General features: G+C 39.5%; 1 protein-coding gene across 1 annotated transcript in view; it reads left to right on the plus strand.

The window, feature by feature from the left end:
* Positions 1 to 12,961, plus strand: part of ZNF277 (zinc finger protein 277) — a 60,172-nt gene that overhangs the window by 29,376 nt on the left and 17,835 nt on the right. The window contains exons 4-6 of the mRNA XM_006882644.1: positions 10,319 to 10,410; positions 11,211 to 11,321; positions 12,566 to 12,698. Coding sequence (XP_006882706.1) covers positions 10,319 to 10,410; positions 11,211 to 11,321; positions 12,566 to 12,698 — 336 coding nt within the window. The remainder of the gene's footprint in view (positions 1 to 10,318; positions 10,411 to 11,210; positions 11,322 to 12,565; positions 12,699 to 12,961) is intronic.

Consider the following 12,961-nt stretch of genomic DNA (forward strand, 5'->3'; position numbering starts at 1 on the left):
TTTTTTTTGTACGTGGATTCTTCTGTCTTATGTGTGACTGGTCTCTTGAGTCATCATTCCTCAGAAAGAATTTAGTGACTTCGTATAGGCTCCAGCTCATGTTGAAGATTACAATGTTTTTGTGAGAGTATCACCCAGATATCTCCTTATTTTCTGAACACTGTGGCTCCATATATACATTGGCAAAGTAAAATTTAAAAGGGCAAAATAAAGATTATTATGCGCCACCACCACATACACCAGTATTGACCAAAGCCGTAAGTAGGGAAGATCGAGGACTCTTATGAATTTTCTGTGAGGTCTTAAATTCTCAACCTCCATTCAAGGAAGCAGGTATCTGGACTGTATCATTGTGTCCCTATTAGGTCTTCCCCACGGCTTTCACTGAGTTACGGTGCATGAAACGGCATGAAGATAAGCTTGTTTTTGAGGGTCAGTGCGAGAACAGACCTCGACTGAAAGTAGAGAGTTCCAGAAAAATGTTTGTGTTTCAGTGACGACACAAAAGTATATGACTGTGTGAATCACAATAAATTGTGGCTAACTTTGAGGCGAATGGGAATACTGGAACACTTGTTTGTGCTTATGTGAAAAGTATACTTGGACCATGAAGCAGTCATCAGAACAGAGCAAGGAAACACTGCGTGGTTCAAAATCAGAAAAGGAGTGTGTTAGGAACGTATCCTGTCTCCATACCTTTTCAATCTATACGCAGAGCAGATCATTCAGGAGGTTGGACTTTCTGAGGAGGAATATGGCATCAGAATTGGAGGAAGACTTATCAACAACCTGCAACATTGGCATGACACAATCTTGTTCACTGAAACCAAGGAGGACCCAAAGCATCTTCTGCAGAAAATCAAGGATTGCAGTCTTCAATATGGATTGAAGCTCAACATCAAGAAAACTAAGATTGGCGTACAAGTCTCCATTTGACCTTTTGTTCTCTTTTTCTTGGGTTATATTCAAAGCAATGGAGTAGGTGGGTCATATCGAGTGTCTGTGTTCAGCTTTTTTGAGGAAGCACCAAACTATCTTCCAGTGGTTGTATCATTATACAATCCCAACAGTGTATAAGAGTTCCTATCTCATGACATCATCTCCAACATTTATTACTTGTCCTGTTAAACTTTGCCATTCCAGCAGATTAACTATTAAAGATTAAGTGTAGCAATTTAAGCTTTGAATGTCTACATCAGCTGACAATTCACTGGTTGCCCTTCCTCTAAGACAGATGTTTCTTCTTTAACAGTCTCTTTAAAGACTTATAAGACTTATAAGACTTTAAAGACTTATAAGTCTCTTTAAAGACTTGTTGATAAGTCTTTCTTCTTTAACAGTCTCTTCAATACTCTTCACCAGCCTGACAATTCCAAGGCATCAATTCTTTTTGTCTTCCTTGTTCATTGTCCAACTTTCAGATGCATACACAGCAATTGAAAATATCATGACTTGGATCTCACGTGCCTGTCTTTAAACTAGAATCCTTGCTCTTAGCACTTTGGAGAAGTCCTTGACAGCAGATTTTCCAAATGCACCATCTCTTTTAATTCTGCTAATTTCATTCTCTGCTAATTCTGCTGAAAATTATGCAAAAATGATTGGAGCAATATGCCAACAGAGAACTGCCAGATGTGCAGGCTGGATTTAGAAGAGGTCATGGTACTAGGGATATTATAGCTAATGTCAGATGGATCTTGGCAGAAAGCAGAAAATACCAGAAGAATGTCTATCTGTGCTTCATTGACTGTGCAAAGGCTTTTGACTGGGTGGATCACAACAAGCTATGAATGACTCTGAGAAGAATGGGAATCCCAGAACATTTGACTGTGCTAATACAAAATGTATACTTGGACCAAGAGGCAGTCATCAGAACAGAGCAAGGAGACACTACATGCTTTAAAAATCAAGAAGGGGGTCCGTCAGGGATGTATTTTATCTCCATACCTTTTCAATCTGTATGCAGAACAGATCATCCTAGACTTTAGGCTCTATAAGGAGGAATGTGGCATCAGGGTTGGTGGAAGAATCGTCAATAATCTGTGTTATGCAGATGACACAACACTGCTTGCTGAAAATGAGGAGGACCTGAAGCGCTTGCTGCAGAAGGTCAAGGACTGCAACCTTCAATACAGATTGAAGCTCAACATCAAGAAAACAAAGATTCTCACCACTGGGCCAATTGGCAGCATCAGTATGGATGGTGAAGAGATTGAGATAGTTAACAGTTTTAGTTTACTTGACTCCACAGTCAAAACTTTGGTAACAGCAGCCAGGAAAATCAAGAGATGAATTGCATTGTGAAAGTCAGCTGTGAGGGACCTCTCGAGAGTACTGAAGAGCAATGACATCAGGATGGAGACTAAGGTGCGTCTGATCCAGGCTATATTCTTCGCAGTTACATGCTAAGCATTGGAGAGTTGGACAGTGACTAGGGATGATAGAAAGAGAATTGATGCTTTTGAGCCATGGTGCTGGAGAAGAGTGTTGACAGTTTTGTCCTGCTAGAAGAGCAGACAGTTTTGTCCTGGAGAAGGTGAAGCCAGAATGCTCCTTGGAGTCAAGGATTCTGAAGCATCGTCTGACATACTTTGGGCATGTTGCAAGGAGGGACTGGTCCTTGGAGAGGGACATCATGTTTGGGAGAGTGGAGGGGCAGCGAAGGATAGGAAGACCCTCGATGAGATTAATCGATTCTGTGATGGGGGTGGTGGCAAGGAGTGTGCTTGAGACGGCAAGGTTGGCACAGGACAGAGCAACGTTTAGGGTTCTTGTACATAGGGTCACTATGAGTCACAAGCAACTCTATGGCACATAACAACAACAAACGACATGTTCTTTTGAGTCCTTGACTGCCACTGCCATGGTTATTGATTGTGGATCCAAGTAAGACAAAATCCTTGACAACTTAAATCTTTTCTCCATCTCTCATCAAGCTGCCTGTCGGTCCAGTGGTGAGATGTTTTGTTTTCTTGATGTTGACATGTAATCCATATTGATGGCAGCAGTCTTTGATCTTCAGCAAATGCTTCGAGTCATCTTCACTTTCTGTAAGCAAAGTTGTGTCATCTGTATAACGCAAGTTGTTAATGAGTCTTGTAACATGTGGTTGTGGAGTTTTTCCTGTTACAGTGAATAGAATCATTTTGCGGGAGAAGGATGGGAAGTCTCCCCATGTGGTTAACTACCTCTGAAGACCCACTGAAGGGTCAGCTGTGAGTCAGTTCCGACTCGGTGGTGCACAGTTTTACTTTGTGATGACTCAAGCTGTTAATATTTAATTTGTCATTGTCAACATCAGGTTTTAGCTTTCCTATGTACAAATTCTTATCTTAATCAACATTTTCTATGCTGTCCTTTCCCAAATGGGCTGATGTCTGTAATTTTCAGCCTAACTTACATTTTCACTTTCTGCCTATATGTCTGCCCTTGATGACTGTGTTGAGTGCCGTCTGTTGTTTCGCTATTTCATTAGTGTTTCTTCTGCCTCAGCCTATAAATAAAGATGAAAGACTAGGCACTGACCTCCTTGCTCCCATACTTGACCTTTTATACCAATTAGACAAATATAGACCTTATTATTATGATTCTTTGCCTGATACATCATAAGCTGGTCTTGTGTCCTTACAACTGTAGTTTTTATCCAAGTCTATTTTGTAATGAAAATTTTATCCGATTTCATCAGCTGTTTTGAGAAGTTCAGACATATAACGTCTGTGACATTCTCTTCGTCCCTCTATTTTGTAAATCCATGAGAAAAATCTAGTCTATCTGCCCAGCATGAGCTTGTTCTTTTTTAAGAAAACAATGAAGCCAAAGGATTTTTTTATTTGCACTTTTTTCTTTATGGTGTTATCTATGGATTGTCTCCTAAGATTAGCTTGGGGTGAATAGGGAGTTGTTGTTATGTGCCTTTGAGTCACTTTCAACTCATAGCGACTCTGTACAACAGCCGTAAAACCTGCTCTATCTTGTGCCAACCTTATTGTCACTGACATACCTACCCCATTATCCCAGTGAAGGAATCAATCCAGCTCATCAAGGGTCTTCCTCTCCTGCTCTGTTCCTCTACCCTACCAAGCATGATGCCCCTCTCCAAGGGCTGCTCCCATCTTGCAACATGTCCAAAGTATGTCAGACAGAGCTTCAGAATCCTTCCCTCCAAGGAGCAGCCTGGCTTCACTCTCTCCATGACGAACTTGTTTGTTCTCCTAGCAGTCCATGGTATATTCAATACTCTTCTCCAGCACCAAAGCTCAAAGGCATCAACTCTCTTTCTGTCATCCCTAGTCATTGTCCAGCTCTCTGATGCATAGTTGCGCCTCAGTACCTTGGAGAGGTCTCTGACAGCAGACTTCCCCAATGCAATTCTTTTAATTTCCTGGCTGCTGGTACCAAAAGTGTTCATTATTGAGCCAAGCAAACTGAAGCTGTCAACAATCTCAATCTCTTCACCTTCTATCATAATGCTGCCAATGGCCCAGTGGTGAAAATCTTTGTTTTCTTGATGTTGAGCTTCAATCCATATTGAGGGTTCCAATACTTGAACTTCTGCAGTAAACGCTTCAGGTCCTCAATTTCAGCAAGCAGGGTTGTGTCATCTGCATAACGCAGGTTATTGATGAGTCTACCTCCAATCCTGATACCACCTTTCTCCTCCTAGAGCCCAGCCTCCCAGATAATCTGTTCTGCATATAGATTGAAAAGATACGGAGATAGGCTACATCCTTGACGCACACCCTTCCCAATTTTGAACCTTGCAGTGTTTCCTTACTCTGTTCTGACAACTGCCTCGTAGTCCAAGTATAAGTTTCACATAAGCACAATCAAATATTCTGGGATTCCCATTCTTCTCAAAGTCAGCCACAGTTTGTTGTGATCCACACAGTTAAAAGCCAATGAAACACAGATAGACATTCCTCTGGAAGTCTCTGCTTTCAGCCAAGATCCATCTTACATTAACTATATAATACCCCTAGTGCCATGGCCTTTTCTAAATCCAGCCTGCACTTCAGACAGTTCTCTGTTGATGTGCTATTCCAGACGTTTCTGGATGATCTTCAGCAGAATTTTGCTTGCATGTGATATCAATGATATTGTTTGATAATTTCCACACTCTGCTGGATTACCTTTCTTTGGAATGGGAACATATATAGATCTCTTCTAGTCTCTAGGCCAGATGGTTGTCCTTCAGATTTCCTGACACAACTTGGTAAGACTTACTGTTTATAAGTTATTTTAAATATATGCTATAACTAGTCCTATAAATGTCAAATTTTATGTGAAAGGAGAAGAATTAAGGAAGCCAAGAATGAAGAAAAAGAGAAAAGAAGAAAAAAACATCCTTTTTTAAAAAATTGGCCAACTAGCCTCATTTAGCTTTCTTCCTCATTAATGGCCAATTAATAGTTATCAACATATGTCCATCTTTAAAAAAGTTAAAGACTTCCTTTTCTTACCCCTGTAGTCCTTAGGTTGAGTATTTGACTGTTACCCAAGTGGTTGATCATTCGCACCTACCCAGAGATAACTCAGGAAAAATACTTGACAGTCTGCTTCCAAGCATTGAAAAACCTCAGCATTGAATAGCATTGAGTCCTTGACTATCACAGCCTTGAAAACTTTACAAGGCACGATTCTCCATACTCATTAAATTGCCATGAGTTGGAGCCAGCTTAGTAGCTGCTAGATTTTAGGTGGTGTTTTGGGGGTTGGTTTTTCTCCTTACCTCATAAACAGAGCAGTTGTGGAAGAACACAACAGCTTTTGAACCTCTCTGTCATTTTCTGAGCTCATAGCATGTTAACCACCTTGGGAGAGAGAATGTAGGGGCATGGTTGTGATGTGGTTCCCTTCTACTTCTCAGTTCTACTCAGCTCATTGCCACGAAGTCTGAACCAACTCATAGCTGAACCTTTAGCAGATTTTCCAAGGCTGTAAATCTCACAGGAGGAGATTGCCTGTCTTTTCCCCATGGAGTAGACGGTGGATTCAAACCACCTACCTTTGAGTTAGCAACACAACACCCTGCTGACTAGGCCACTATCATTCTAAGGGGTTAAGGAATTACAGACAGAAAACACAGAATCTTTATTTAACATTTATTGTGTACCCCCGTTAATTAGGCACGTTGGAGCTACAAAAGTGAACACAGCATTTCAGCTCTCAAGGAGTTTATGATCGGACGGGATGCATTTTGTCTTAATATTGGTGGCCTAGTGGAAAGAAGCTGTGCTGCAATTCTAGAAATATGTTGTTCAAATCCACCAGCTTCGTCTCCACTGCTATTTACTGCCTTTGAAAACCCAGTGGAAGGTCAGCTACAATTCAGGCCCAACTCAATGGCAACCAACAACAAAAACAACATAAAAATAGTAACACTGCCAAGGTTTTTCTAGCAGCCATCCACATACTGAAATGAAGAATAAATGTAAGTGTATTAGATATAAACCATATAATATTCAGTGTCAGCCCTTTATATCAGGAATAATCGAGTACGTTATAAACCCCTTGCCTTTACAGAGGTCAGCTTAACTTTCCAGAGACCATTCCGATGTACAGCGTGTGTGTACTTACACCTATAACATCAGGGGTGGGTGTGTGTGTGGACTGGGGATTCCTAGCAGGTTGCTCTGTGCTGCTCCCTTTGATTTCGGTTGGGAAGGAGCCTTAAGAATGTGCTGCTTCAGGAAGTAGCTAAGAGAATACGCCATCCCCTTTTCCTTATGAATCAGGGTGAAATCTCTCTCAGGGAGGAGTGATAGGGAATGGCAAAGGACACACTGACAAAGGAGATTAATCAGAACTGACTTTGACAAGCACTGTGGCAATGGGACAATTAAAACAGACTTTCAAGGGCGGGAAAAAATGAGGAACGAAGTGAGAGGGGAGGGTAGAGAAAATAGTGCAACAATGAATGAATAGAAACCCAAAATCTCTATAAATGTTCATAAAAATAAAATTTAATAAAAAAAAAGAATGTGCTGCTTCATCACATACATGTGTTTATCCACCAGTCCATCCTTTCAGCCACGAAATGCAATTAAAACCTAGTCCTTGTCAATGTCCATGAGTCACTGATGAAAGGAAATGAGTACTGGTGGCATAGTACATGTTGGTGGTATTAACATTAGATGTGCTGTTTATTGAGTAGTAAGAAACTGTATGCATATAGAATTAAAAAGGGGTCTTTTGGGGAAGATAGGGAGAAATGGGTATAGTTTTCCTGAAAACAGAACCATTTAAGGGAGCTCTGGTTGCTTAGAGCTTTGCACTGCTAGGCCAAAGGCCCCGCTTCTCTGGAGATATGAATCTACCAGTGGCCCCTTGGAAGACAGGTGGACGAGCAGCTCTGAGTCAGAACCGACTAGACCACACTGAGTATTTGAAGAAATCTAGGTGGCAATTGAATGCCACAAACTGGCAAAAGGGAGAAATACCACTGCAAGCACAAAAATCGCCCGAGACAACCACATTTATGATTTGTAGTGTTTCATTTACTGTTTAGAGGTTACCTGAGTCATCTCCTCATTTTACAAAGAAAAAAGTTAAGTCTTGGAAAGATGATTGTCTCAAGACCTCCCCAAGAGCTAATCCCACAAACAGGATGGAAATACACATCTTCAGAGCGCCCATCCATTGCTCCTCCCTCCCATCACATAAAATTTGAACTGAACCTTAAAGACTAAGGGAGAAAAAACCACTAGGCAAAAATGGGGGGAAGAGGGAACAATCATCCCAGGCATGGGAATGGCTTGGTAAATCAAGATCTATAACTGAGTACTGCTATTGAGAATAACAATACCTGAATAAGTCAATCACAGTCCGTGGTCTTTCTTTTCTTATAACACAGGGTCTATATTGAGAGATATTACGAAAGGAGAGTTGAAAGGCTAGATGTGAGCCAGGTACGGAATGTTGTGAATACTTTGCCATTCTTTGTTACTTAAGGCTTTGTTAGTACTAGTTGTATTTACCCTATTTCTAGATACTGCTATTATATATTTATTGTTGTTGTTGTTGTTTGTGCCATTGAGTCAGAACCTACTCCAGCAGATTTTTAGGGGCACTAATCGCACACTAAGAAATCGCCCGTCTTTCTCCCATGGAGCAGCTAATGGGTTCAAACCCTGGGTCTCTGGGATTCCAGCACAGCTTTCCACCAGATCATCAGAGCTCCCCAGTTATAGGGTAGGGTTGTTTTTTAAAAAAAAAAATTTTAAAAGATATTGACAATGTTAGACCCAAGTCAGAAAGAACTCAGAAATAAGAGACAAAGAAGTGTCCCCGCAAGATGAAAAGAACAGGCAAAAGCCCATCCACGGAAGATACTGGGTACCAAAGAGCCTTGACTTAATTCTTAGAATTAATTATCTCTTTTTTCCTTAGCTGGGTAGTGGGAGTGTCTGTAGTTTTGTTCTAGGTTAAGGAGAAGAACAGGAGGCCTAAGCAGAGGATGACAGATGGAAAGGAGGTGTAGATGGGGGAGCCAGTTGGTGGGTACAGAAGTAGATCACTAACAGTGATGAAAAGCTCCAGTGAGTAAGAGGAGAATAAACACAGGTGGTCATAAAAGACAGGGAAGAAATGCAAAGCCCGAAGTGTACAACAGTTCAAGAGAGATTTGTAATGGCCCAGGGATCCTGAAGGTAAAATATGTTTGTTTGCATTATCATACAATATCATAATATTTATTCGTTGGAGGGCACTGCATCATCCAGAACAGGCAAAATTATGTCCTGAATTTGAAATGCAGAAAAACAGATGTCATGGAAACAATTGCATGTAAAACATTAACCCTTTCAATGCCAGATTATCATTTCTGTGACCTAAAAAATTTACTTACACAGCATACTTCCAGTTATCATTAAGTCAGCATTAAGACATGATTGCTTTGCATGTATTATATGTCCTTTTTGGGGGGTGTGTGTTTTACATCCCCAAATGCTGAGAGGCTCATGCATATGTTAGAAAGCAAAGGTGGTATCAGAGTCATTGCAGTAAAGCCTTTGTGTGAGTATAGAAAATTTTAACACTGACCTCCCTCTCCACTGGAGCCTGCACTTGTCTTTGCAAAGTAGGCTTTGGTGTATGCCATGAATCTAGACGGTATATGCCTTCTACAATGAGGACCTTCTCAGGAAAAAATCGGCCAATGTAATAATGTGACTGTAGCCCCAAGTTTAACAGCAAGTAGCTACTGCTGACCTGCAAGATATAAACTGAGTTGCTTATAAGATGGTAAATCTTCTACTAACTTCACATTCTCACTGCACTCAGATGCTAAGCTTTAGGCCCCAGCGACACCAAGGTGCTTGCAGCTCCCTATCAGAAATACCCAGGGCTCCCCCAGGCTCTATGACTTTCTCTGTCCTGCATCAGCTATAGTAGAGAAAGTAGGTGAAAGACAATTTAAATGAAAAATTGATCAGAACTAGATTATAAACTAAACTGAAAATTAGAAAAAGGAAGAAATCAAAAACCCCACTGAAGAATTTTTCTTTTACTTTTCAAAGAGAAGAATGAACTGGAAGGGAGGGTGAGCAGGGAGAAAAGTGCAACAATGAATGAATGGAAGTCCAAAATCTCTATAAATTTGCATTAAAATTTATAATAATTTAAAGAAAAAACACACCCACACAGAGCTTCCTCCATATTTCCTTTATACAAGGCAGGTCTGTCCTTTGAGATGTAACTTTCTAATGAATCTATCTTTATTTTACCTTCCACAAAAAAAAAACAAACAACCCAACCCAAAAGCAACAAACATCCTCAATGAAGAAAAAGCACTGTACTATATATTAATCCAACATTGTAATTCATTAATTATATTCATCTGTTATTTTTGTTATAAATGTATAGGCTGATCAAATAAATTGTAATTACTGTGTTATAAAACAAAGTGTATATGAGTGATTGAATAGAAAATCAGTATGATTTATAAACTTTCCCTCAAATTAAAATATATGAAAGATTCTCCCCAGTAGTATTTTTGGTTTTAAAAGAGTGTGATGGAAGCCCCTGGCAAAAGACAAGACCATAAGAAAGGAGGAGACAAAGGATCCCAAGACACTGTGGGCTCGGAGTTTCCTTCCGGTCTGTGGAGTGTTCTGGAGGCAGTTAGCAATGCAGACACTTGGAGTTGTGATGCAAGGTTAAGAATAAAGAGAGACGTTTGAAATGTTATCAGCTGTCACATACTCTCAGTTTTCCACCCCAGTTTCATCCAGTCCAGCCTATGACATTTTTCATTTGTTAGCTATGCCTTTATTAAGGACAACATTTCAAAAAAGAAAAAAAATCTGTTTCTACTTTACAGAAAGAAATTCTGGAACAGCAGCAGCAAGAAAGAAATGACACCAATTTTTATGGCATTTGTATGTTTTGCAATGTGGAATTCTCCGGTAACAGGTGTGCATTTTATGTCTCATTGAATGCTACGGTTTTTTGTTTGAGAGATCATCAGAACATCCATAACTGATAGTTATAAATGTATTCGTCTCAGTGCCTTTATATATATCATCAGGCCTTTATTTTTTAATATGTCTTACATAAAAGATGGGCTGTAGGGGAGCTCTGGTGGTCTAGTGGCAAGAAGCTGCACTGCATTCCCAAAGATATGCAGTTCAAATCCACCAGATGCTCTGCCGGAGAAGGAGGGGAAATCTCCTCCTGTGCCAGTCAGATCTGATTTGACGGCACATACACACACACACAAAAATAATAAAAAAATTTTTAAAATGGGCTGTAATTTCAGAACAGAGGAATAAGTTTCAAAAGCTGCCCCAAATAGACTTAGGTTTAATATTGTAGTATTTTTGTGTGTATATGTATGTAGTGAAATATACAAAATTGAACCATTTTAAGTGTACAGTTATTAATATTATATTAATATAATATTAATTATATTTAGCATGTTAGGCAGTCATTGCCACTATCCATTTTCAAATGAAAACATCCTTCTAAAGAGAAACTTAGTCTCCCTTAAGTAATTAATCCCCATTTTCTCTTCTTTGTTGTTGATGGTAACTAGTGATAAACTCTTAATCCTATGCATTTACATGTTCTAAGTATTCCATATAATATTATTAATTTGTATCAGATAATAGCACTAATGTTACATAACAACATTACACAAATGCTATTCCTAGCCTGATGATTTTTTTCTTAAATGATTCTAAATAATGCTGATTGCTCAAATGTTTCCTTAGATCTGTTCTTTTGAACCACATGGCCAGAGAACATGCTTTCAACATGGGCTTGCCAGACAACATTGTAAACTGCAATGAATTTTTATATACATTACAGAAAAAGCTTGACAAGTAAGTGCTGGTTTAGGAAACATGGTTTGGGGCTATTTTAATCTTTGGTTCTGTTGTGTTTTTTTATAAATTAATTTCATAGCAAGAAGGGATTCCGGAACTTATCTGTCATATGAAGAAATTCACATTTTGTGTGACACTTCTCATTTTGTCTAGATCATGTTGTCTTTTAGTGTTTAAATTTTTAAAATAGAATATATCGTGTATATCAAAATGCTTTCGAACCATACAAAGAATATCCTTTACGCTAACCCAAGAACTAGAACATTCTTCATTGCTTTGGGTCATGCTGTGTAAGATCTCCTTCCTCATTTGTATCTCCACCCAATCCCTCCCCACACCAGAATTCTTCATTTTGAATTCTTTTCCTTATCCCTGTAGTGTTTCTACACATGTAGTAAAATAAATACATTGTCAGACTTGCATAGTCAACTTTATGTAAGACTTTAGGAGGTTAACACATTTTCTGAAGAACATACCTACATTTTCATTTTTAGAACCACTTTTTAATTAGTAAAGCCCAAAATGGTTCGTAGATATTAGCTGTTTTGACGGTTTTATTTAAAAAGCCAAGTTGACCAACATAGCCAGCTACAAAAATAAACTCTATTACATCAAACCGCCCAGCAAATAAACAAAGCGAGGTGTGCTTCTGACAAGACTGTTACAGAGCGATGTTCTGCTTTAATGGGTAATTATACACCTACACCTCACTTATCTACTACCTTATTAGCCGACATTTCACGTTTATGACAAGTTGAAAAACTTCTCAGACAGCAACTCTCATGGTCTGGGTTCTACCCAAAGTTGGAGCCAGGCCCAGAGCGCCCTCCAAAGGTCATCCTGAACAATACAGCGTCCCTGACAGCAAGAGATAGAGAGAGGACAGCAGCAAGTACCAGCCACCCTCACTCCTAACACCTGCAGACTCCACCTTGGTGGGGAAGGCTTGCTGTGCCACACACATCCTGAGACATCCAGGGCAGCCGGTAGGTAGAGGCAAGGAACCACCGCCAGAGATCAAGCACCGCCCTTGACTCTCATCATACCAGTTTGGAAACCTAACCATGTCTGTGAAACCAAACCATGTCCTTAAATGAGGAGGACCTGTCCTAACCTTTCAGTATCTCTTCTCATTTAAAGATTCTGTATGACCTAAAATGCACATATATCATTTTAATCAATGGTTGCAGTAACCACCTAAGTGATTGTTCAGTCTGTCAGTGTTGATGTACTTCTTCTAGCTTGCAGTGCTTATACTGTGAGAAGACCTTCAGGGATAAAAATACACTTAAAGACCATATGAGAAAAAAACAGCATCGGAGGATCAACCCTAAGAACAGAGAGTATGACCGATTTTATGTCATCAATTATTTGGTAAGTTTTTCTCTTTGTAACTTATGATCTCATTGCAGTAGTGCAAACAGAATCTTTCTAGTGACAAACTAGTATCTGAACAAGCAATTAGTACAAATGTCAAAATGTAATTGAGGGTACTTTTCAGCAGTGATTAACTTTAAAATGGATTTTATAAAATATGATTTGATACGTTATTGATTTGTGAGATATTTCTGTAGTCAAAACACCATCTCACTAGAGATCACAGGGGTCTTACCGAAAATTGTTGTTGTTGTTGTTGT

The sequence above is a fragment of the Elephantulus edwardii genome, unplaced genomic scaffold (genome assembly GCF_000299155.1).
Source record: "Elephantulus edwardii isolate Elephantulus edwardi_28Jun2011 unplaced genomic scaffold, EleEdw1.0 scaffold00022, whole genome shotgun sequence".
NCBI classification, from domain to species: domain Eukaryota; kingdom Metazoa; phylum Chordata; class Mammalia; order Macroscelidea; family Macroscelididae; genus Elephantulus; species Elephantulus edwardii.